At 42.8% G+C, this 26618-nt stretch overlaps 1 protein-coding gene across 1 annotated transcript in view; it reads right to left on the bottom strand.

Annotated features, from left to right (window-relative positions):
- The window catches only part of LOC121292307 (EEF1A lysine methyltransferase 3-like), a 29944-nt gene extending 9598 nt beyond the window's left edge, over positions 1-20346 (bottom strand). The window contains exons 1-2 of the mRNA XM_041214158.1: positions 20333-20346; positions 19400-19547 (exon numbers count right to left, since the gene is read on the bottom strand). Of these exons, the coding sequence (XP_041070092.1) occupies positions 19400-19547; positions 20333-20346 (162 nt within the window). The remainder of the gene's footprint in view (positions 1-19399; positions 19548-20332) is intronic.
- Positions 20347-26618: the final 6272 nt, after the last annotated feature.

Raw genomic sequence — 26618 nt, 5'->3', positions numbered from 1 at the left:
GAGTTACTCGCAACTACTGTCACCTAGTAGAACAAGAGCAGCAGGTGCATCGGAATATCAGCAGCTGTAATTTCCTCACACGCATTTCCTAGCTTGAAAATAAAGTGTCATTCCTTCAACTCTTGGTTCAAAATCCTGCCAAGCCTCATTGTGGGAGTGCCACCACCACACGGGCTGCAGGTGTTCAAGGAAGTGACTCACAACCATGTTCTCAAAGATCATTAGGCTGGCCTTTCAGTGAATGCTGGCTGGTCCACATCCTACGATTTAATGAAAAATAATTTTGGTGTTAGTTAGGACACGGGCCGCAGAGTCCTGGATGAGTGCATGTTTATAGATATTAATGAACAGTAGAACTGGCCTGTAGGTGTCCATAGGAAAAGTGGAGTCTGAGGATAACAAAAACGGATGAACGCTTGAACAGTAGTTCAGCTGAGGCAAGTGCAAAAAGGGACAATGTTTAGTTCAGTTTCAGATAATTGCCAAAGAGTTGGATGAATTTAGTGGTGAGGGAATGGAGTTTGTAAAGGGAGCCGAAGGCACCAGCTTTGGCTTTTCCAATGTTTAATAGGAGGCAATTGCAATTAATTCAGGTCAGAATGTAGGACAAGCAGTGTGACAATACAAAGCCAGCAGAGAGAAATGCTGGTGGTAAAGTGGAACTTGGTGATGACATTTGCAATGTGGAGCCTGAAATCATTTCTTCGGGTGGACTTACTAAGAGGAAGCGTGCAAATGAGAAATATGTGGAACCCAAGGATGGGCCATGCAACTCCAAAGATATCCATTCAGTGGCGGGAAGAGAAGCCATTGGACGAGATTCTTTGACCAGAACTGTTTAGGTAAGAAACAGGTGAGAACAGTGACAGTCAGCTGAACAAAGGAGGAGGTAAATAGCTTAGCTGGCCATCGTAAAAAAAAGTGTGGTTGAGAAGGATGCACTACTGTACAGTCACAGAGAATTTCATTTCTGAATTTGATCAATCCCGGAAACCTTATTGGTATAGTTCAAAAGAAGGAATGATGGGCATGGACTTCGGAGCTAACAACAACATTCAATACTCAACTTTAGCAGCGAGCACTCTGCTTTGCCACTGGCCGGTGGTAATGGCAGTGAAAAAGCCAACTTTCACCATTCTTACTTCACTGAAAATGACAGCAAGATTCGCAGATACGCAGATTAACACGGAAACTCAGGAGTTGCTGGCAGTGATCCTACGCTTCTCCCGAGGATGCGCTGTTAACATACCTTCAAACTGCAATTAATCGGAATTCAACTGATTTGACCAGAACTTGTCTCTTATAGTGTGAGTCTCATTGTAAAAACCTTTGTAGAAATGTTAATATTTGTAATAAAATACGTTGCAACTGGGTTGTCAACTACCCACTAACTTTACAATAATCACTAAACATCCTTATGATCCTGATAATTAATTGTATATTTATGGAATATCAGAATTCTCCAGCATGCGTTTTTAAATCAGCTTTATTAACTTGTCCTGCTGCATGCGTACACTCAGGTCTCCCTATTCCTTCTGCGCCTTAAAATTGTACTATTCCCTTCATGGGGCCTGTTCTCGTTTGTCCTTCCAATACACATCACGTCACATTTGTGCGCATTGAATTTAATCACCCAACTATTTTCACCAAACTTTATCTATAGTCATGAAGCCTTCTACTCTCCTCCTCACTGTTTACTACATTTCCAAGTTTAGTTTCATCTGTAAACTTGAAACTGTGGTCTTCAATGAAACACAGCTCAGATCTCAGCTGGAGTATTACATCCAATTCTGAGCACCACTTTTTGGAAAGAACAGGGCATTGAAAGGGTGCAGAGGTGATTCAGTAGATTGACACCAAAGTAATTGCTTTTCATCGAGTTTTTTTTAACTTGTGTGAATGGACTTTGCTTTAAAACACAGCATTTAAATGTAACGAATTTCACCATCCTTCAGGATAAGTGCCTCATACGCTAGATCCAAAGCTCAATTAGGAAGGTCGTAAATTTGCCACTCTTTGCACAAGAGCTGCTAATCCTTCTACAAATATAAAAGATCATGAGCTGTGTAGGAACCTGCTTGACATGGGTGCAATTCGGTGCATGATTCCTCTGCTCCCCTGTTCCAGTTCTATACATTATGGGGTTGTTTCTGCTTGTCCCCGCATGTAAATTAGCACACCAGCTTCACACTGCTTCAAGGTTACAGTCAGGCTGACTCCACTTGTACATACGGTACCTACATATGACAGCCAAACCCAATTAATGTCTTGCCCCTCTCACGGTCGTGCTGTATATCACATGATTTTCCAAATATCAGCATTGCCCTGAAGATAAATAAAACATTTTAAAGACACATAATGTAATGACCAACTGTTTCTAAAATATATTGTGTCCTCTTGTGTGTCTGACCACTATCTACAAGGATACTAAACTTTGTGAATTCGGTTGTTGAAGTTGCTCTTCCTTTCCCTGAACTCTTGAGATGATTACACTGGGAAGTTGCATATTTGTGTTATACATGCCTGTTCGCATTCTGAAAATCTGAGAACATTTACCATGCCAATTGCCTCCAACCCGCCTGTCTCCTCTGTTTGTGGATGAACGGACAAGCTCACCACCTGAAATCACTTTTATTCCCAAATATTCCTCAGATGCTCTAAACCATAGACTATGTGCCACTCGTTCAGTGACTTCAACCATGGGCAAAGGGACTTCCATGTTCAACCACCTTTCAGAATACATAGAACTGTGTCCATAGGAAAAGTGGAGTCTGAGGATAACAAAAACGGATGAACGCTTGAACAGTAGTTCAGCTGAGGCAAGTGCAAAAAGGGACAATATTTAGTTCAGTTTCAGATAATTGCCAAAGAGTTGGATGAATTTAGTGGTGAGGGAATGGAGTTTGTAAAGGGAGCCGAAGGCACCATCTTTGGCTTTTCCAATGTTTAATAGGAGGCAATTGCAATTAATTCAGGTCAGAATGTAGGACAAGCAGTGTGACAATATGCGCTGTGACGAAAGTGGAATGGTTCAACCAGCAGCTTTTAGGCATTCTATTCACCGAGCATGAGTCAGAAGTCAAGCTATTGGAAAATAAAAGCACGTGGATATTACAGGAACGATGGTAATTTGGTTGCAGAATTTGTCGAATTGATAGAAGGCAGAGAGTCGTGGTAAACTGATTGTTTTCCTTCTGCAGAGTGCTATGAAAGCGTGTTTCGGAAATTGCCAGTATTAGCACCATTACTCTTCTTGTTTCCTATAAATGATCTGAAATTGGATATGAAATGGTCAGGTGCAATTTAAGGCGGATAACTGTGAAGTGGTTCACTTTGGGAGACACAACAATCGGGACAGTACAATTTCAATGGTACTACTTTGAGTGGGGGTAAAAACTAGGCAGTGTGTTTTCATAAATCTTAGAAGGTGTCAGGGCAAGTTGTAAGGGTGGTTAAGAAGAAGTCTTCGGCTTCGTGTATCAGGTCATTGCCTAGAAAAATAAAGAAGTCATTAGAAACCTTTACAAATCTCAGGTTATACCTCAGCGACACAACTAACGATAATGAGCACCACACTTTAGACGAGGGACTTCTGCTATATGAAGAGATTGAAAATGCTGATATTGTTGCCCTTAGATATGTAGGATCATGTAGGGAACAGTTATTCCCTCTGGCAACTAGCTGCTTATTAGACGACATAGGTTTAAAGTAATTAGCAAAATAACTAGAGGGAACTCGGAGAAATTCAATCACCCAGAGGGTTGTTAGGAACGCACTATAAAAAGCTGTGGTAGAATCAGATTCCTTAAGAAATTAAAAATGAAATCGGACATGTATTAAAGGAGACTAGTTTGTAGAGCAATGGGGAAAATACCTGAGATGTGGAATTGTCCTTTCAAGTAAATCGCACTGGTGCGACGGATCGAATAGCTTCCTTCAGTGATGAAAATCTCTGTAATCCTACTATGTAATTATTTTCTTTACATACGAAGCAATTAAATGACAATCCAAAAGGCCTAGCTGCTTCTCAGTATTATCTGCATGATAAAATATTACTCTCTCAATCTGTCACCACTGGATAACTGACAAAGATGTCTTCATTTTCTGGCCACATCTATCAGATGGCCTGAATGTGATAATCGGTTTTCTATAATGCTGGATTACACACATTCATGCTCCTACCCTTCTTGTGTTAAATCTTAAACGCTAAGGATTGGTTTCGAATAACACAGGTCATATTACCAACGGGATGTTTATGAAAAAGAAACAGCGTGAGTGTCCTTCTAGCTATCAATGCTGAGAGTCTATCCCCTTTGAAATTATTCCAGGTTTAGTGTCAAGCTTACATTTGAAACTCCCATATATATTTATCAACCTAATTTCGGCTCATTTCATTTGGATATCAGATTTGTCTGGACGGAATACTGGCCCTGTGATTCGGTGATCTCATTTAAAAGGCTCTACCAGGTTCATTTCTACGTCCGTTCAACAATATTGTAATGATATTTCACATTTACTTCTGCCGCACAATAGTGCATTCTTTGCTTATTGTTGATCGCATAAGAGTACTCCTTTTTTCTTGCGAACTTCATACTATCAGACCTTCTTCTCGTTGACTTCTAGTTTGCATCATCGCCCTTCTCCCCCCACCTCCCCACCCCCCCCCCCCCGCCCACCCTGATTCACATTAATTTTGTTCTTTGTCCTGCATATGTCAGTAATGCTCTTGCAGCTGAGAGTCTCCCTTGCTCACTTTCCTTTCGACAATTTCTAGTTAAATTCAACTTCTTTAGATTTTAAGTATTCTAATTTAAATTTTACTCTTCAGTTCACCTTTAAATTTTAAACATTTTTAATTTTGATGATCACCAATGTAAAACAACATGCGAACACCACCATTAGTTGTTATAAGCTCTGGTTACTGCAATACCAGACATCTTCATAAAGGATCTGAGCATCTGATTTTCAGGGTTATGACTAAAATGTATGAGGTTTCATTATTTAATAATGTAATCCAAAAGTCTAACAATTCATCCCCTTCTGAACTGAACTGAATAAATTAATTTTCAATCCTTACAGGTGCATCTCCAATATCCCAGAAGTGTACTGACAAACACCTCAGTGAAATGAGGCATGATGCAAAACGTTAAGCTGCTTTACTTTCCAGACAGCAAGTCAACATTTACAGCAGCCTTCATCACTTAATACAGGATCCTCCTGAAATGCCAGAAAACTAGTTTTATAAAAAGCAACGATATCCCTCTGAATATGTATGCTTATCCTTTCCTGTTCAGTCATTTGACTTTGACCAGTTCTAGTTCTCAGGGGACTATGTATGCCCTCAATAGGCCAAGATTTCTTTAAATTTACCAAAGGGACTTGCTGACCTAAATATCTTTGACGATTGACAGGAAATTGAAAGGTAGGATTAAGCAATTGTCTGGTAAGTCAGGCAAAAGATGGCCCTCTACCAAGACTATAGATTTAACACACACCTGTACCTGCGTGTTAACTTCCTGTATTCATTGTACGAGTGCACCTAAATCTCTCTGAATATCAACATTTAAAAGTTTGATGCCATTTAAAATGTTCTTCTTTACTATTCTTACTGCCAAAGCGAATAACCTCACACATCCCCATGTTAAATTTCATCTGCCATATTGATGGCGCTTGCTTAACCTGTCAATGTCTCTTCACAGTTTCTTTGCGTCCTCCTCGCATCTTACCATCCTAGCCAGGCTTTATATCGTCAGTAAACTTGGATATATTGCTCTTGGTCTCTTTGTCCATGTCATCAATATAGATTGTAAACAGCTGAGGCCCGAGTAGAGATCCTTGCTACATTCCACTAGTTATAGACTGCCAACTTGAAAATGTCCCTTTGCTAAAGTTTTCTACATCCGAATATAGACAAGATTCCCTTGATGTTTACTCTGTGAATTCAGTTTCCCTGAGAGTGCCACTTTATTTTAGAGTATGAATTTAGACATGAATGACATCAAATTCCACCAGCCCAGTGGACCATGTAAATTCCTGCTCTAGCAATTCAAAACTGGGCAAACTTGAGGCACCATGGGCCATCAACACCAACAAAATTGTGCTTAACCACAACCTGTAACCTCATAGCCTGGCATTTCCACCACTCTACCATTACCACCAAGCCAGGGGATCAGCCCTGGTTCAATGAAAAGTGCAGGAGGGCATGCCAGGAGCAGCACCAGACATACCTAAAAATGAGGTGTTGACATGCTGAAGTTGTAACACAGGACTATTTTCGTGACAAACAGCGTAAGCAGCAAAGAATAGACAGAGCTAAGAGATTCCACAACCAACAGATCAGATCTAAGCTCTACAGTCCTGCCACATCTAGTCGTGAATGGTGGTGGAGAATTAAACAACTCACTGGAGGAGGAGGCTCCACAAATATCCCCATCCTCAATAATGGGTGAGTCCAGCACATCTGTGCAAAAGATAAGGCTGAAGTATCTGCAGCAATGTTCAGTCAGAAGTGCTGAGCAGATGATCCATCTTGGCCTCATCTGGAGGTCCCCAGCATCACAGATGCAAGTCTTAAAACAATTTTATTCATTCCATGTGAGATCAAGAAACAGCTGAAGGCACTGGATACTGCAAAGGTTATGGGCCCTGACAATATTCTGGCAATAATACTGAAGACTTGTGCTCCAGAACTTGTCATGCCCCTAGCCAAGTGGCTCAGTACAGCTTCAACACTGGAATCTACCTGGCAATATGGAAAATTGCCCAGGGATGTCCTGTACAAAAAAGCAGGATGAATCTAACCTGGCCAATTACCGCCCCATCAGTCTACTCTCCATCATCAGTGAAGTGATGGAATTGGTCATCAACAGTGCTATCAAGTGGCACTTGCTTGTACCTATCCCACCCTGTACCTACACCACAGGGACTGCAGCAGTCCAAGAAGGCAGCTCACCACCACCTTCTCAAAGGCAATTAGAGATGGGCAATAAATGCTGACCTGGCTAGCAATGTCTACATCCCATAATTGAATAAACAAAAAAATGGCCTGCTCACTGACACGCAGTTTGGGTTCTGCCAGGGCCATTCAGCTGCAGACCACTTTACAGCCTTGGTTCAAACATGGAAAAAGGAGCTGAACTCCAGGGGTGAGGTGAGAGGGACTGCCCTTGACATCAAGGCAGCATTTATCGAGTGCGACATCAAGGAGCTCCAGAAAATCTGGATTCAATGGGAATCGGGAGAAAATTCTCCACTGGTTGTAGTCATATCTAACACAAAGGAAAATGGTTGTAATTGTTGGAGGTCAATCATCTCAGTTCCAGGTCATCACAGCAGGAGGTCCTCAGGGTAGTGTTCTAGGTCCAAACATCTTCAGTTGCTTCATCAATGACTTTCCTTTCATCATATTGTCAGAAATGGGTTGTTCACTGATGACTGTACAATGTTCAGCACCATTCACGACTCCTCAGATATTGAAGCAGTCCATGTCCAAATGCAGCAAGACCTGGACAATATCCAGGCTTGGGCTAACAAGTGGCAAATAACATTCATGCCACACAGCTGTCAGAGAATGGCCATCTCCAACAAGAGAGAATCTAACCATCGCCCCTTGATGTTCAATGACATTACCATCACTGAATACCCCATGATCAACATTTTGGGGGTCACCATTGACCAGAAACTGAATTGGACAAGCCAAACAAATTTTGTGGATACAAGAGCAGGTCAGAGGCTAGGAATCCTGCGGTGAGTAACTCACCTACTGACTCCCCAATGGTCTGTCCACCATCTACAAGGCACAAGTCAGGAGTGTGATGGAATACTTTCCGCTTGCCTGGATGAGTGCAGATCCAACAGCACTCAAGAAGCTTGCCAGCATCCAGGCAAAAGCAGCCCACTTAATTGGCACCCCATCCACAAACATTCACTCCTTCCATCACCGACGCACAGTAGCAGCAGTGTGCACCATCTACAAGATGCACAGCAGGAATTCACCAAGGCTCCTTCAACAGCACCTTCTAAAACCACGACCATTACCATGGAGATGAAAAGAAGCAGATAGATGGGAAGACCACCACCTGGAAATTTCCCTCCAAGTTACTCACCATCCTGAATTGGAAATATATCGCCGTTCCTTCACTGTGGTTGGGTCAAAATCCTGGAACTCCCTTCCTAACAGCACTGTGGGTGTACCTACACCACATGGACTGCAGATGTTCAAGAAGGCAACTCACCACCACCTTCCCAAGGGTAACTTGGGATGGGCAATAAATGCTGGCCCAGCCAGCGAAGCCCACATCCCGTGAATGAATAAAATATAAAAAAAAAGAATTCTTGGGAGTTTTGTAGGCCGTATCCCAAACGGTATGAAAGGTAAAACCTACACCATAACAATAAGCTCGGCGATTTGTGCTGACAGAGCACTATCACGCGGCATTCTGTCGGTCTATGCTTGCTGACAGTGAGAAGGAGGATCACTTGACAAGGAAAAAACAAAATGAACATGGATTTTGTTTTCGCTCGTCAGCTCAAAATGTCACCTTAACAGATCAACCGGATGTCCTGGAGGAAATACAAAATGCTGCCTCCATTAACAGCTCTCCCCCAACCCACACCTATCCACGCCACCCACCCCCCCCTCCCCCCATGCCCCCTCCCCGCCCCCCAACTTACTACCCCTTCCCCCTCCCGGCACACATACACACGGCCGCTCCCAACCCGGACATGGACACTGAGAGCGTTCGTGCCTTGAGATGGGGGGAAGACCACAGTAATTTTCATACAGACTATGACTTCATTCTGGGTTCGGATATTGTCTACCTCTCGGCTACTTACACCAAACCCATTGCGAATAAGGATAAGATTCATACATTTCCGTACTGTGTTTCTACCTCCGTATTTTCATTTCCATATTGCTGGTAAATTTAAAGAGATGAATATTTTCGTCTCCATAAATACGAAAAACGTCGTAAATCCCCGGATTGGCGATTGAACGAATCTTCCTATCATTGGATTGTTAAAAGCCAGAAACAACCTTCAACACCACTTTTCGTAAATTTAAGCCCCACTCCACTTTGTCTCTTTCCACCATGTGACTTGATTTCGCGGGACGCTGAATATTTCCTTGTGTCTTGGCCAGTTTACCTGGACTGAGATTAGAGGAATCGCGTGGGCGAAGTTTACCGCTAGGCGTTACTAACGTAGTAATTGTAGCAAATTAACCGCGGACGGGTTTTCATTTTAATCCCAGCATAACAAATTATTAATTTAATTTCAATAAATCTGACAATCTGAGGACTGATGATTGCAAGGTTGCCTCTTAATGCTGTGTGGTCGCCGGCAGCATCGTTTTAAGGGACTCATGACCACTAATATCAGGCCTCCCGGTATCATGTCAAGAGCCAGTTTAATGGTCTACTTGACATGCATTTACACAATAATAATAAGGACATAAAACGTTAGAAAAACACAGCAAGTCCGGCAGCATCTGTGGAGAGAGAAACATAGTTAACGTTTCGAATCCGTATGACTTCTTCGGAGTAATTACACACGCCGGGGTGCGCTGCTAAATTGAGCTATTACATGATTAATGCTCAGTGTAACGCGATTTGGGCAATTAACTTGAAGTGTCCCTGAGTTTACAAGATTGGAGCAGCTGACTATCCACACAATTCGGATTAATGAAATGTTTAGCAATCATCTCATATTTCTCCACCCTCACCACTTGAACGCACCAGAAGCAAAATTTCCTTCGCGGATATCGCTATTTTCTGGAAGAAGCTATCGTTCATTTGTGGATTGACTTTTTGATACAATATTGATACGTAGAACAAGTTTATATTTTCAATATGTGTGACAAAATGAGTAGAAAGCCGACATAAACATTTCTTGGGATTTCCTCTCAAGATTAAAAAGAACGTCCAGAGTATTCATTTAAAAAAACAGCTTCATGAATAATTAGAACTTGTTTCCATTACTGTGATGGTTTCCATTTCAAAGATTAACCCAGCAGGATAGCTAAAATTTACGGATTTCTATGTACTACATTAGTTAAAACCATCAGCCTGTGAACCGTTTATGGATTGAGTAGCATGTCTAAGAAATTAGTTTTAGCATTTAAAGCTTTTAGGTTTTAGAGTTTTCTTTAGTTTAGATGTGGAAGAAGCAGAGGAAAATTTCACGCTAGGGGATCCAGAACGCCACCTGGAATTTAGGACCCTTAAATAAACAGAGAAAGAAGACATCAGAGAACTAATCCAGTGTTATCCAATGCAGTCGCTAGCTTGGAATCCAGGTGTGGCGAACTGCATTTCTGCTGATTGAATCAAAATCAGATATGCACATCGTCGTTAGGTACATGATCTCAATACTCGCATTCGCAGGTACCTGCATGTGTTATTTATCCGGTTTTTCGATTACAGGACGTAAAGCAGGGTGCGAATATTCTATTATGAGCATTTTACTTCTATGGTTTCTGAAGGATAGTCTGTGTTTATTAACTAAATATAATCATGTAAAGTCTATTGACTTGTATTGTATGAATTTATGCAAGTCAGTTGTAACAAAATTAGCACACCCGGTTTAAACTTTGTCAGTGCCACACCGTTGGAACATATCTTACCAATTAACATCATATTGCTAATATGCCAACAACACAACTCGGAACAGATCTAGTAGCTTAAAACTGGGCATCCATGAGGTGCTGTGGGCTATCATCAGCAGCAGGATTGCATTCAACCACAATCTGTAACCTCATGTCCCTCACTCTACTATTAATACCAAGGTAAAGGATCAACCCTGGTTCAGTGAAGTGTGCAGGAGGGTATGGCAGGAGCACTTAAAATGAAGTGTCAACCTGAAAGCAGTATTGGAACAGAATAGTGATTTGGGTAAAGACAATCAGAGTGGGAGATGAAGAGACAGGGAGTTTAACAATAATGTACTACAGCGAATAAGGTAATTGCAGGGAATAGAAGTAAAAAATAAAATGAAAGATTCTTCATCTGAATGCATGAATCTTCTGCAATATGAATTCGTGGCACAAATGGAGGTAAATGATTTAGATCTAAGCATCATTACAGAAACACGGTCACAAGGTGATCAAGGTTGGGAAATAAATATCCCTGGGTACACAATATTTCAGAAAGACAGACAGAATGGCAAAGGAAGTGGGATAGCCAAAGGACAACATAAGGACATTAGTGAGAAAAATTCTGGCCTCTGAAGATCATGAAGTAGAATCAGTATGGGTGGAAATTAGAAATTATAAGAGTCAGAAAACACTGGTGAGAGTAGTTTGTAGGCCCCTTGATAATAGCTAGGCAGAGCATTACACAAGAAATCATTGGAGCCTGTAACAAAAATGTAATAATTGTGGGGGGATTTTAATCTTCATATAGACCAAGACAGTCAAATGGGTGAGAATATTCTTGTTGGTGAGTTTGTTGCTGTGACAATTTCTTGGAGCAGTTGGTAGTGGAACTGACTGGCGATAAAGTTATTTTATGTCTAGTGATATGTAATGAGGCAGGGCGAATTAGTAATATATAGTAAAAGATCCACTGGGAAATAGTGACCATAATACCATTCAATTCCATGTTCAGGTTGAAAGTGACGTATTCCAATCACAATCAAAAATCTTAAAATTAATCAAAACCAATTGCATAGGTATGAGGGGAGAACTGGCTAGGTTAATTGGATAAATAGACTAATAGATATGGTGGTAAATGGATAGTGGAAAACATTTAAAGAAGCAATTCAAAATGTTCAAAATATACATTCCATTAAGGAATAAAAACTCAGCATGAAGGACCCATCCGTGGCTCACTCAGGAAGTTAAGGGTAGTATTAGATTTAAAAGAAGAGGCTTACAATGTTGCAAAAAAAAAGTAGCAAATCTGAGGATTGGGAGTGTTTTACAAACCAGCAAACAGCCACCAAAAAGTTGACAGAAAGGGGAAAAATAGAATATGAAAGTAAACTAGCCAGAAATATCAAAACAGATTGTACGAGCTTTATAAGAAAATCAAAAGGAAGAAGGTAGCTGAAGTGAATGTTGGTTCTTTAGAAGTAAGGACAGGAGAAATTATCTTGCAGAACGAGAAAGTGACTGAGTAACTGAACAAATATTTTTTGTCTGTCTTCACAATAGAAGACACAAGTTCCATACCAGAAATAGACAATAATTTGGGTGTTTAAAAGAGTGAGGAAATTAAGGAATTCAATATCAATAGAGATAAAGTATTGGAGAAAATAAGGGACTAAAATCTGACAAAACCCCCAACCTGATGGCCTACACTCTATGGTTCTAAACGAGATAGCTGCAGAGATTGCGGATGTGCCAGCTATGATTTTACAAATTACTGAGATTCAGGAATGGACCCACTAGATTGGAAGTGGACAAATGTTACACTGCTTTTCAAGAAAGGACGGAATGAGAAAGCAGTGCACTAGAGGCCAGTTAGCATAAGTTGTTGGGAAAATTCTGGAATAAGTAAGTCTTAGCAAAGCACTTAGAAAATGATTAGAACAAGTCAACATAGTTTAACTAAAGGTAAATCGTGTTTGACAATTTATTAGAAATTTTTGAGGATGTAACTAGTAGGGTAGATAAAGGGCAGCCAGTATATGTAGTCTATCTGGCTTTCAATTAGTTGCCACACAAAATATTAATATGCAAAATAAGGGCTCATGGAGTTGATATATTAACATGGATAGAGGATTGGTTGATAGATAGAAAATGGAGAGTGGGCATGAACGGGGGCTTTTTCAAGTTGGCAGGCAGCGAATAGTGGAGTGCCACATGGATCAGTGCTGGGGCCTCAATCATTTTCAATCTATATTAATGATTTAGTTGAATACACAGAGGTTGATGCATTTTAGTTTGTTGATGATACCAAACTAGGTGGAAAGTTAAGCTGTGGGGAGGACACTAAGAGGCTGCAAAGAGATACAGACAGGTTAAAGATGGCAGATGAAGTATAAAACAGGAAAATGTGAAATTATTCACTTCGGTCATAAGAATAAAAAAAGCAGAAGTTTTCTTAAAAGGCGAGAAACTTGTGACTGCTGACATTCAAAGACACTTGGGTGCATTGGTACAAGGAATGCAGAAAGTTAGTATGGAAGTGCAGCAAGTGATTATGAAGGCAAATGGCATGTTGGCCTTTATTGCAAGGGGATTGGTGTACAAGAGTAAAGAAGTCTTGCTACAGTTGTATAGGGTTTTGGTAAGGCCACATCTCGAATACTGTGTACAGTTTTGGTCTCCATGTTTAGGAAAGGATATACTTGCATTAGAGGTGGTATTGCAAAGGTTCACTAAATTGGCCTCTGGGGTGGGGTTGTGCTATGATGAGAGACTGAGTACACTTGGCTTATATGCTCTGGAGTTTAGAGGAATAAGTGGCGATCTCATTGAAATCTAAAAAATTCTGAAGGCACTTGGTAGGGTGGATGCTGAGAAATTATTTCCTAAAACACAGGGGCACAGTCTCAGGATAAGGGGCCAATCATTCAGATGGGGAGAAATTTCTTCACTTAAAGGGTTTTGAATCTTTGGAATTCTCTATCCCAGAGGATTGTAGATGCGTCATTGCTTTCAACATTTAAGGTTGGGATAGACAGATTTTTAGTCTGTCAGAGAATTAATGGATATGCAGAATGGGTGGGAAAATGAATTGAAGCCCAAAATCAGTCACATTTGTATTGAATGGAGGTGCAATGTTTATGGGCTGTGTGATCTACTCCTGTTCTGATTTTTTATGTTCTTATGAAGCTACGGCATGGGACTAATTGCATGCCAAAGAATGGAAGCAGCATGTGATAGACAAAGCTAAGCTATGCCACAATCAACACATCAGATCAAACCTCTGCAGTTCAGTAACATTCAGTCATGAATTATGGTGAGAATTAAACCATTAACAGGAGAAGGAGGAGACTCCACAAACATCACCAGCCTCAATAATGGGGAAGCCCAGCATATCAGTGCAAAAGGCAAGACTGAAAGTGTTGAAACCATTTTCAGCATGAAGTGAATGAGCCATTCTGGTCTCCTCTTGAGGTACCCGGCAGCACAGATACTAATCTTCAACTAATTCGATTCACTCCACATGATATCAAACAAGCACCCGAAGGCACTAGATACAGCAAAGGTTATGGGCCCTGACAACAGTCCATCATTATTTTGAAGACTTGTGCTTCAGAGCTCTATGTCCCTCACCTAGCTGTTTCAGCACAACTGTAACATTGACATCTACCTGGCAATGTGGAAACTCCCCAGGTAGGTCCTGGCCATAAAAAACAGGGCAAATCCAATCTAGGCAATTGCAACCCTCTCAGCTTCTTTCTGATCACCAGAAAAATGGTGGAAGGTGCTGTGACAGTGCTATCAAGTGGCACTTACAGAGCGAAACCTACTTACTGATATTCAGTTTGGATTCCACCGGAGCCACTCGGCTACTGCCTTCGATACAACCTTGGCCTAAACATGGAAAAAGGAGCTGAACTCGAGGGGGAGGTGAGAGTGACTGCCATTGACATCAAGACAGCATTTACTGATTCAAGGAGCCCTGACAAAATTGAAGTCAATGGGAAACAACGGGAGAAATCACCACTTATTGGAGTCATACGTAGCACAAAGAAAGTTTGTTGTAGTTGTTGGACAATGGACTGAATGGTCTGCCCCTGTGACTCTGTGACTCTATATGCTACTGTAAACTGTAATTAGCATAATCTAAACTGATCCAGTTTAATTTCCAGGTTGAAGTTAGTTTGAGCCATGTCACCTTTAGCCTAGTTAATATTGGTCTATTTGGATTTTGAAAATTCCTGAGGTGAGTTCATTCTGCAAAGGGGAGGTATCGAATTCATCAGTGTCCTGGATTCACAAGGCCTACAATTGCACTGCGAAGCTGTATTGGTGAATGGAGATGTAAAATTGTGTTGTTATTAATACTTGCTGTGACACTAATTGGCCAATAACTTTGAAGTGGTCCTGTTGTTTCCATTCAGGACCAACTGAAAACCAACAGCTGAGATATTAATGTTTAATGACCATCTCATGTTTCTTCAGCCGCCTCCTATTGACAGGTGTAGTTATAAATAAATGATATCCCATCCTGGATATCACAGAACCACAGAATCACAGAATCACACAGTGCAGAAGAGGCCCTTCGGCCCATCGAGTCTGCACCAACACATGAGAAACACCTGACCCACCTACCTAATCCCATTTACCAGCACTTGGCCCGTGGCCTTGAATGTTATGATGTGCCAAGTGCTCATCCAGGTACTTTTTAAAGGATGTGAGGCAACCTGCCTCCACCACTCTCCCAGGCAGTGCATTCCAGACTGCCTCCATCCTCTGGGTAACAAGGTTTTTCCTCACATCCCCCCTAAACCTCCTGCCCCTCACCTAGAACTTATGTCCTCTTGTGACTGACCCTTCAACTAAGGGGAACAACTGCTCCTTATCCACTCTGTCCATGCCCCTCATAATCTTGTACACCTCGATCAGGTCGCCCCTCTGTCTTCTCTGCTCCAATGAAAACAATCCAAATCTATCCAACCTCTCTTCATAAATTAAATGTTTCATCCCAGGCAACGGCCTGGTGAATCTCCTCTGCACCCCCTCCAGTGCAATCACATCCTTCCTATAATGTGGTGACCAGATCGGCACACAGTACTCCAGCTGTGGCCTCACCAAGGTTCTATACAACTCCAACATGACCTCCATACTTTTGTAATCTATACCTCGATTGATAAAGGCAAGTGTCCCATATGCATTTTTCACCACCCCACTAACATGCCCCTCCACCTGCAGAGATCTGTGGACACACACGCCAAGGTCCCTTTGTTCCTCAGAACTTCCTTGTGTCCTGCCGTTCATTGAATACTTCCTTGTCAAATTATTCCTTCCAAAGTGTATCACCTCACACTTTTCAGGGTTAAATTCCATCTGCCAATTATCTGCCCATTTGACCATCGCCAAAGCTGTTTTATATGCTGTAGAAGATTTAGCATACACGCTAACTTGTGGTTTAACTTATTTAGAAATAATGAATTCAGTAGTTTAAAACCGACTAAAACACATTTCGATCATTTTCTCTGAACCTTCTCATTTTTCGTATCAATTTTTATTAACAATTACACAAGACTTGGTTTTATTAAGTACGTTTATGAGGTCCACTGCAAAGATTGGAAAAGCCGCTTAGCTACAATTTCCGGATCTTCATATGTTACTGTTGATGAGGATAGGTGGATTCACGGCCCGCCCCACCACAGCTCCACACTCTCCCCACCCCCCTCGATCAATCAACCGTCTAGGAAACCCGTTTTGGCAATTGAAGGTATTTAAATTGAAGAAGGTCTTTATAGCACTACTAAAATTATACCATATGGCTAAAAAAAGTGCTGTATTGGCCAAGCTTATGTCCATTCGGCAATTTATGTGGGACAACCCTAACTTTATATTGGTAAGGCGAATTATTTGTATACGGTGGCTTATCTATCTCCCAATTCGTTAGGTCCCTAAGATTGACATCTAAGTTGTACATCTAACGTCCCACTTACTCAGGTATAAATGCAAACACCAACTTTTCTAAGCCTGAAGTGTTCTGTGAGATTCAAACCAATAAATCCTTCTCCAGTACCTACAATTTCAAAACGTATTATCCACACCACACTGCGCACGCCCCACTGTCCGAAGTATACTGTGCACACCAAAAGTACACACACCATTGTCCCCATGCCAAGTGTTAGACATCTCTGTCCATATTACACTATCAACACTCACGCTACATACATCACTAACCACATTACATTTTCCACAACACAGTATCAACACCACACTCTCCATATCTCACTATCGACACGCACTGCTTGCACCATACCGCACTCCTTCATTGTGTACTCAACCCTGTCGACACCCCGCTGCCTAAACGACACTGTCCTACTGCACTGTGCATACACCACAATGCACATTCCAATGCTACGGCACATTATCCACATCGTCTTTCAAAACCTGTTACCGCACGCTACTCTCCACTTCCACTGTACGCAAACCAGGCCATTACACCGTCCACATTCCACTGTCCACCATACAATCTACACCTAACTGCTCGCCAACTCTCCACACCATATTGTCCACACTCAACTGCCCATATCCACATGCACTGTCTACATCACAATTCCCACATCTTATTGCGCAGGCAACACTGTCCGCACCCAACTGACTACACACCCGTGTCCACATTGCACTGCATTACCCACAACACACACGCCACATGCCAGAGTCTGCACCGTTCTGTAAACCACCAAACTCTGCTGTTTGCAACGCAATATTCTGCTCCCTCGGCCACTTTACATTGTCCACACCCCACTGTTCACAGGCCCAGATCCACATCCACTGTTCACTGCCCAGATCCAACATACAGCAACACACTGCTCACACTCCACTATCCACTCATAATTGCCTTTTCACCATTGTTCACTCACTGTTGTCCACGCTGCATTGGACAAACTCCACTTTTCACATCCCACTGTCCACACACCACTGTCCACGATCTACTGCCATATCCAGTCTTGACTCCACTCTCCACACAGCAGTGTTTTCACTGCGGAGGGTCAATTGTGCACAACTCATTGAAAGACTGCACTATTCACATCCCATCTTTAACCCACAACATTTCAAACGCCATTGTCCACCCTCCACTATCTAACCTGACAGGCCACACCCTACCCTCCACATCTGATGGTCCACCCCCACTGTGAACACAACATACTACACTCACTTTTCATACTACACTATTGACAACTCACTGTCCACAGTACATAGTCCACAATCAGGTAAACACGCTACAGTTCATACTGCACAATCCACACCTCATGTCCACATCCAAATATCTGCCCCACACTCTCCACGCACTAATGTCAACACCACATTTTCTACATCACAATATTTTTACTCCATTGCCCACATGACACAGTCCATAACCACTGTTCAGAATCTACAGTCCTCATGCCACTACCAACACCATACTGTTCACATACCTTTGCCCACAACCCAATGTTCAAACCTAATCTCTGCATCATAATACCATTAGCCACTATCCATACCCAGTGTCAATAAAGCTTTGCACACTCCTCATTGTGCTCCCATAAATCAATGCAACACACTGTCTGCCTTATTTTCACACATCATTTTCCACATTTCATCATTGATTCTCCAAACCCAATGTTTTCATCCATTGTCCACACTCCGATATCAACGCCTTATTGTCCAAAGCATTCGCCATATTCCCTGTTCACATGCACGGTGCTCTGCACACTGCCTACGCACCATTGTCCACTCGTCTGCCTGCATCTGACTGAATGCACCACATTGTTCACACCATGATTTCCACAGTTCGCTGTTCATACTACCCCCAACTACCCCCATACCCACACCCCCCCCCCCCATGCCCGCACCTAACTGTTCACGACCTGCTGTCCAGACTGCACTATCTAGGCCACTCAGTTCAGACAGCACTGTCCTCATTGCACTGTCCACATTCTACTGTCTTAGCTTCACAGTTCACGTCATACTGTCTGCATTCATTTTCTACAACGCCACAAACCATGCTCCACTCTTACACTGCTCTGTCATGCTGATCTATCAAACCCACTGTCCACAGATGATTTTCCACACCCTATAGTACACCGAATTGTATGCACCATCAGTCAACACTCTCCTGATGGCAACATATTCTCTGCATTTCCCACGTCACACTGTCAGCACTCCACTTATCAAATACCACAGTTCAAACTCAACTGTTCAAATACACCACCCACACATAATGTCCAAGCAACACAGTCCTCACCACATTTTCCACATTGCATTGGTCACCCCCTCTGTCCTCAGTGCATTGTCCATACCTCATTGTCCACAGTAGGCTTTACTCAGCAAGCTGTCCCAATTTTAATGTATGCTCCCTCTATCCCCAATGCATTGTTCATGTCACACTGTCCACAACACACTGTTCCACCCTACAGCCCATACTATCTAAACCATAAAGATCACATCACAGTGTCTACACCACACAGCCAGTAACCCTCTGTCGAAACAACATGACAACTTGATATTGTTCACAGAGCATGTCCACAGGCCACTGCCTACTGCACACAGTCCACCTTCTCAGTCTGCACTCCTCTGTCCACACCACACTCTGTTCTCATTAACTGAAACACATTTCCAACACAACATTGTCCACACCCCAGGTACAAACCAACTTTCCACACAGCGCTATCCATACGTAAGTGACTGAACTCTACTGCACAGAACATATTTCCCACTTTCCAATTTGCACATTCGAATGTCCACACTCTTTTATTCACACCTCACTGTGCACACACAACTAACCTCAAAGCATTGTTCACCCTGAAATTTCCAAGCCTCACTGTTTACCCCACTTTGTCTGCACTGTGCTTTCCACAATGCATTGGCAGCATTAATAAGTTTTAGATACCTCTCATCCAATATGTTCAGCATATCATACATGTTTTCCATCCTGGATGAATAGAGAAAAGTGTGTTGTGTTCTTAGATGAAAACAAGTTCCACAGGTTGAATTTTGTGACTGTGACACTAACTGTTCCTTTGCATCTTCACTCGAAGTGAAATAAAGCAGTGCTACATAAATATCTTTCATCAGTTCATCAGGTGCTGTATGAACCTGGATATGGGAAGATTGAGTCTGCCTCACTGCAGTAACTAGCCAAGCTTTCTTCGACAAAACCTTCCAAACCTGTGACGTTGGCACTGAAGTCCAAGGACAGTAGACATGAGGGAAGAGAACCATCTCCAAGTCACACAACATCCTGAACTGGAAACAGGTCAGCTTGCCTTCATTGCAACTGGATCAAAATCTTGAAACTTCTTACCTAATAGAACTCTGGGAGTACCTGGGTCACATAGACTTCAATGGTTCAAGAAGATGGTTCACTACCAGGTTCTCAAGAACAAATATGGATGAACAATAAATGCTGGCCCTGTCAACACCACCCACATGCCATGAATGAATAAAAGAAAAACCACTAAGCACATTCCATTACTCACACCCCACAGTCTACACCCAACTGACTGCACCTCACTGTCAGACCACAATTTCCACAACCCGCTGTTCACATCCCACTACCCACACGCAACTGGCTGCATCCCGCTGTCTACTCCAGTCATTCAACGTCCTCTGTCCACATCTATGTCTGCTTTCCTCACTGCATTTTCCTCATTAACAGCACCCCACAGCTCTTGCCACACTGTCGCCAACCCTCTGTTTACAATCTTCCCTCTATACCTGTTTTCCGACATTGCGCTGTCATCACCGAACTGTCCTCATTAAATTATTAACAGTCTATCCAGACTCTGCTTTCTATACACAACTCACCACACCTCACTTTTTCACCCCCACTTTCCATTCCCACAGTCCATTCCTCACTGTTCTTACCCCACATTTTGCTCACATTATATTGTCAGCATTTCACTGTCAACACACCACTGCGGATATGGTATCTCACACATCCAACAGACTGCATACTACTGTCTGTATCTTATTTTTGATTCTACACTGCCTACACCATTTGCTCAGACGCTGCTGATCATGTTTCAGTGCCCTCATACTGCCCACATGGTAAGACAACCACCTCTAAGTTCCCCTCCTTCATTGTAACTACATCAAAATCCTGGAATTGCCTACCTAAGAGTATTCAATTTTCTACATGCAGTCCACAATCAATTGCCCATAACATGTTATTGAAATAAAAACAAAAAAACTGCGGATGCTGGAAATCCAAAACAAAAACAGAATTACCTGGAAAAACTCAGCAGGTCTGGCAGCATCGGCGGAGAAGAAAAGAGTTGACGTTTCGAGTCCTCATGACCCTTCGACAGAACTTGAGTTCGAGTCCAGGAAAGAGCTGAAATATAAGCTGGTTTAAGGTGTGTGTGTGGGGGGCGGAGAGATAGAGAGACAGAGAGGTGGAGGGGGTTGGTGTGGTTGTAGCGACAAACAAGCAGTGATAGAAGCAGATCATCAAAAGATGTCAACAACAATAGTACAATAGAACACATAGGTGTTAAAGTTAAAGTTGGTGATATTATCTAAACGAATGTGCTAATTAAGAATGGATGGTAGGGCACTCAAGGTATAGCTCTAGTGGGTTTTTTTTTATATAATGGAAATAGGTGGGAAAAGGAAAATCTTTATAATTTATTGGGAAAAAAAAAGGGAAGGGGGAAACAGAAAGGGGGTGGGGATGGGGGAGGGGACTCACGACCTAAAGTTGTTGAATTCAATATTCAGTCCAGAAGGCTGTAAAGTCCCTAGTCGGAAGATGAGGTGTTGTTCCTCCAGTTTGCGTTGGGCTTCACTGGAACAATGCAGCAAGCCAAGGACAGACATGTGGGCAAGAGAGCAGGGTGGAGTGTTAAAATGGCAAGCGACAGGGAGGTTTGGGTCATTCTTGCGGACAGACCGCAGGTGTTCTGCAAAGCGGTCGCCCAGTTTACGTTTGGTCTCTCCAATGTAGAGGAGACCACATTGGGAGCAACGAATGCAGTAGACTAAGTTGGGGGAAATGCAAGTGAAATGCTGCTTCACTTGAAAGGAGTGTTTGGGTCCTTGGACGGTGAGGAGAGAGGAAGTGAAGGGGCAGGTGTTGCATCTTTTGCGTGGGCAAGGGGTTGTGCCATAGGAGGGGGTTGAGGAGTAGGGGGTGATGGAGGAGTGGACCAGGGTGTCCCGGAGGGAGCGATCCCTACGGAATGCCGATAAGGGGGGTGAAGGGAAGATGTGTTTGGTAGTGGCATCATGCTGGAGTTGGCGGAAATGGCGGAGGATGATCCTTTGAATGCGGAGGCTGGTGGGGTGATAAGTGAGGACAAGGGGGACCCTATCATGTTTCTGGGAGGGAGGAGAAGGAGTGAGGGCGGATGCGCGGGAGATGGGCCGGACACGGTTGAGGGCCCTGTCAACGACCGTGGGTGGAAAACCTCGGTTAAGGAAGAAGGAGGACATGTCAGAGGAACTGTTTTTGAATGTAGCATCATCGGAACAGATGCGACGGAGGCGAAGGAACTGAGAGAATGGGATGGAGTCCTTACAGGAAGTGGGGTGTGAGGAGCTGTAGTCGAGATAGCTGTGGGTGTCGGTGGGTTTGTAATGGATATTGGTGGACAGTCTATCACCAGAGATTGAGACAGAGAGGTCAAGGAAGGGAAGGGAAGTGTCAGAGATGGACCACGTGAAAATGATGGAGGGGTGGAGATTGGAAGCAAAATTAATAAATTTTTCCAAGTCCTGACGAGAGCATGAAGCAGCACCGAAATAATCATCGATGTACCGGAGAAAGAGTTGTGGAAGGGGGCCGGAGTAGGACTGCAACAAGGAATGTTCCACATACCCCATAAAGAGACAGGCATAGCTGGGGCCCATGCGGGTACCCATAGCCACACCTTTTATTTGGAGGAAGTGAGAGGAGTTGAAGGAGAAATTGTTCAGCGTGAGAACAAGTTCAGCCAGACGGAGGAGAGTAGTGGTGGATGGGGATTGTTCGGGCCTCTGTTTGAGGAAGAAGCTAAGGGCCCTCAGACCATCCTGGTGGGGGATGGAGGTGTACATGTTATGGGGTATGTGGAACATTCCTTGTTGCAGTCCTACTCCGGCCCCCTTCCACAACTCTTTCTCCGGTACATCGATGATTATTTCGGTGCTGCTTCATGCTCTCGTCAGGACTTGGAAAAATTTATTAATTTTGCTTCCAATCTCCACCCCTCCATCATTTTCACGTGGTCCATCTCTGACACTTCCCTTCCCTTCCTTGACCTCTCTGTCTCAATCTCTGGTGATAGACTGTCCACCAATATCCATTACAAACCCACCGACACCCACAGCTATCTCGACTACAGCTCCTCACACCCCACTTCCTGTAAGGACTCCATCCCATTCTCTCAGTTCCTTCGCCTCCGTCGCATCTGTTCCGATGATGCTACATTCAAAAACAGTTCCTCTGACATGTCCTCCTTCTTCCTTAACCGAGGTTTTCCACCCACGGTCGTTGACAGGGCCCTCAACCGTGTCCGGCCCATCTCCCGCGCATCCGCCCTCACTCCTTCTCCTCCCTCCCAGAAACATGATAGGGTCCCCCTTGTCCTCACTTATCACCCCACCAGCCTCCGCATTCAAAGGATCATCCTCCGCCATTTCCGCCAACTCCAGCATGATGCCACTACCAAACACATCTTCCCTTCACCCCCCTTATCGGCATTCCGTAGGGATCGCTCCCTCCGGGACACCCTGGTCCACTCCTCCATCACCCCCTACTCCTCAACCCCCTCCTATGGCACAACCCCTTGCCCACGCAAAAGATGCAACACCTGCCCCTTCACTTCCTCTCTCCTCACCGTCCAAGGACCCAAACACTCCTTTCAAGTGAAGCAGCATTTCACTTGCATTTCCCCCAACTTAGTCTACTGCATTCGTTGCTCCCAATGTGGTCTCCTCTACATTGGAGAGACCAAACGTAAACTGGGCGACCGCTTTGCAGAACACCTGCGGTCTGTCCGCAAGAATGACCCAAACCTCCCTGTCGCTTGCCATTTTAACACTCCACCCTGCTCTCTTGCCCACATGTCTGTCCTTGGCTTGCTGCATTGTTCCAGTGAAGCCCAACGCAAACTGGAGGAACAACACCTCATCTTCCGACTAGGGACTTTACAGCCTTCCGGACTGAATATTGAATTCAACAACTTTAGGTCGTGAGTCCCCTCCCCCATCCCCACCCCCTTTCTGTTTCCCCCTTCCTTTTTTTTTTCCCAATAAATTATAAAGATTTTCCTTTTCCCACCTATTTCCATTATATAAAAAAAAACCCACTAGAGCTATACCTTGAGTGCCCTACCATCCATTCTTAATTAGCACATTCGTTTAGATAATATCACCAACTTTAACTTTAACACCTATGTGTTCTATTGTACTATTGTTGTTGACATCTTTTGATGATCTGCTTCTATCACTGCTTGTTTGTCGCTACAACCACACCAACCCCCTCCACCTCTCTGTCTCTCTATCTCTCCGCCCCCCACACACACACCTTAAACCAGCTTATATTTCAGCTCTTTCCTGGACTCGAACTCAAGTTCTGTCGAAGGGTCATGAGGACTCGAAACGTCAACATGTTATTGAAAACTACTTTAGACCGCACTGACTGCAAAACAATGATCCTAATTTTTCCTCTATATCTTTACTCAAAGTGAAACAAAATGGCATTGAATATCTTTCCTTGGCTCACTAGGTGCTAACATGAAAATGGATAGAGGGCAGTTTTAGTCAACTGCAACACATGTGGGATGAGCAATCTCATGACATGAGCAACTGCCAACATTGATACTAAGAAGTTCTCTACAGGAGGTCCACATTTGAACCAATTGACTGTCATGATCCATAATACCTGAGTTACACTGGTGCACTGGTAAAGACAGTTGAAAATTGTTCATAGTTGAATAGACTAAATAACGGCAAGTGGATTAGAAAAGTGATGGGGAAAGGATGTTCCATTTAGAAATGTTGATACTTGATGCTCAGAAGAATTTCTAGAAGCAAGAGGAAAACAATGCTATTAGGGAGCAGAATGAGAATGAGAATAACCTAGACCAGAAGAAAAGCAAGAACGGAAACTGTGTTTTTGATTGACAACATCTAAAAGTTGATCTTTTCCCAAATTCTATCTTTGAGAAATTAAAACAAATTGCACAAAATTCCTTGGCAAATTATTTACTTTTCTTCCAGTGCTTTTTCAAAAATTGTCTGCACGAACTTTGCTTTAAAACCCGAAGTTCAGTTGTGAACCTTAACATAGAACATAAGAAATTAGGTGAAGTAGTTGGCCCTGAGGAGTGGGCCTTGTTACATCAGTAAACTTGGAAAGATAATGCTCGGTGCCTTCTTGAAGTCCTTAATACAGATTTTTTATTGCTGGGGCCCTCGCCAATCCTTATATTACTCCATTAGATGCAGCCTGCCAACCTGAAAGTAGCATTTATTCTTACTCTCTGTAATTCCTTACTAATTGCATCAACAAAGCTGCCAATCCAGTTGTAACCTAGAAATCATTAGCTTTGTGGAAACCTACTCATCAGACATGCACTTTCTGTCTCTGTTGCCTCTGACCAATGTTCCTTTTCCAATTTTACAAATTATGGGGCACATTATGCATGTCTATGTATGCCCATTACCATGGATATTGTGTACTCTCCTACATTGTGGCACAAGCTGTCTCGTCCTGTAGGTACACCTATGGCAGCCACCCGTGAATAATAGGTTATGCTGCTCCAGCCTTATGTGGTATATAACATGGTCTTCCATACCTCAGCTTTATGCTGATAAAGATATACTTCTTTGATCATGCTCAGGGTGTGGTGAACAGTGGCTCTTGGACCACACTATTCACTGTCCAAATTCAAAATGCATATGAACCTATGTTAATTCAGTCAGTGAGGTGCCTACACACCTTTCTTTGAGCCCTTGGGTTTGGTTTAGTTGGGAAGCTGGAGATGCTATCCTTCTATTTCTGTGATCCACTTCTGCTTCAATAGTGAAATCATTAGAACGTTTATTACACATTTGCTGCCATCCCATCTCTCTCATCAATGTTCATAGTTGACCAGAAAATAACACCACCTGAAATCACCCTGTCTCCCAAAAGTTTCTCTGGTGATCATGCCATAATGCTAATTGCTTGATTGTGTCCAACTCAGGGTCAACCATGAAGATCATAAATCGTCTAGCTATTTCCAGAAGTTTGTTCCTGGTAATGCAATAGTATAATGAGGAGTGCTTAGCACAGTACACAGGCAAATATGTGGGTGAAATAATGGAATCAAATTTGGGACACTGAGTTCTGTACTTTGTTTTATTCTCACAGGGGGAAAGACATATTGTGACAGTAAAAAGAATTTTTTTTTGGTATGCATAATGTTTCAATGTATTCTATGTCTTGTAATGTTTTGCATACCAACATAACCTGTTCCCAACTGTTGCCTTTGTCTCTCTCCCTCTCTGTTCCTCTGCATTATTGCACCTTGATTACTGATGTCTACTTACCATTAACTCTCTCTGCTATTTATCTGGGAAGATCTTGGAATGGTGATGTTAATTAGAATAAAATACACAAGACGTTTTTCTGTACCACTTAGGCTTAATTTTGGGAGGTGGGGGTTTGGATCTCAGCTAATACTGTTAGCAGCCCTGAACCTAAATGTTTCTTTTTTGCTTTGCTCAGGACGGGAGTGACTTGTTAATGCAACTATTTTTGTGATCGTAGTAATGTTCTTAATTCCTGCTGATGCAATGCTCCTCTCTGGTGTCCTCTGCATCTTTTATCGAGTAACTTTTTTGGCTGCTGATTACTGTTGCCTCATCCAAGCGCTCATTATTAGAGTTTGTAGTAGAGTTCCAGTCTTAACATACTTCTTACTTTTCTGCAGTGAACTGGCATCAAGTGTTGGGCTGAAACAAACATTTATACAGTTTTGTGATTATTTCGGCTTTAAATCGAAACTACTCTTAAATTATTGGTTGAGATCTA

The sequence above is a fragment of the Carcharodon carcharias genome, chromosome 20, assembly GCF_017639515.1.
Source record: "Carcharodon carcharias isolate sCarCar2 chromosome 20, sCarCar2.pri, whole genome shotgun sequence".
Classification (NCBI taxonomy): Eukaryota; Metazoa; Chordata; class Chondrichthyes; order Lamniformes; family Lamnidae; genus Carcharodon; species Carcharodon carcharias.
The sequence above is the reverse complement of the archived record's forward strand: the minus strand, read 5'-3'. Positions and strand labels throughout refer to the sequence as shown.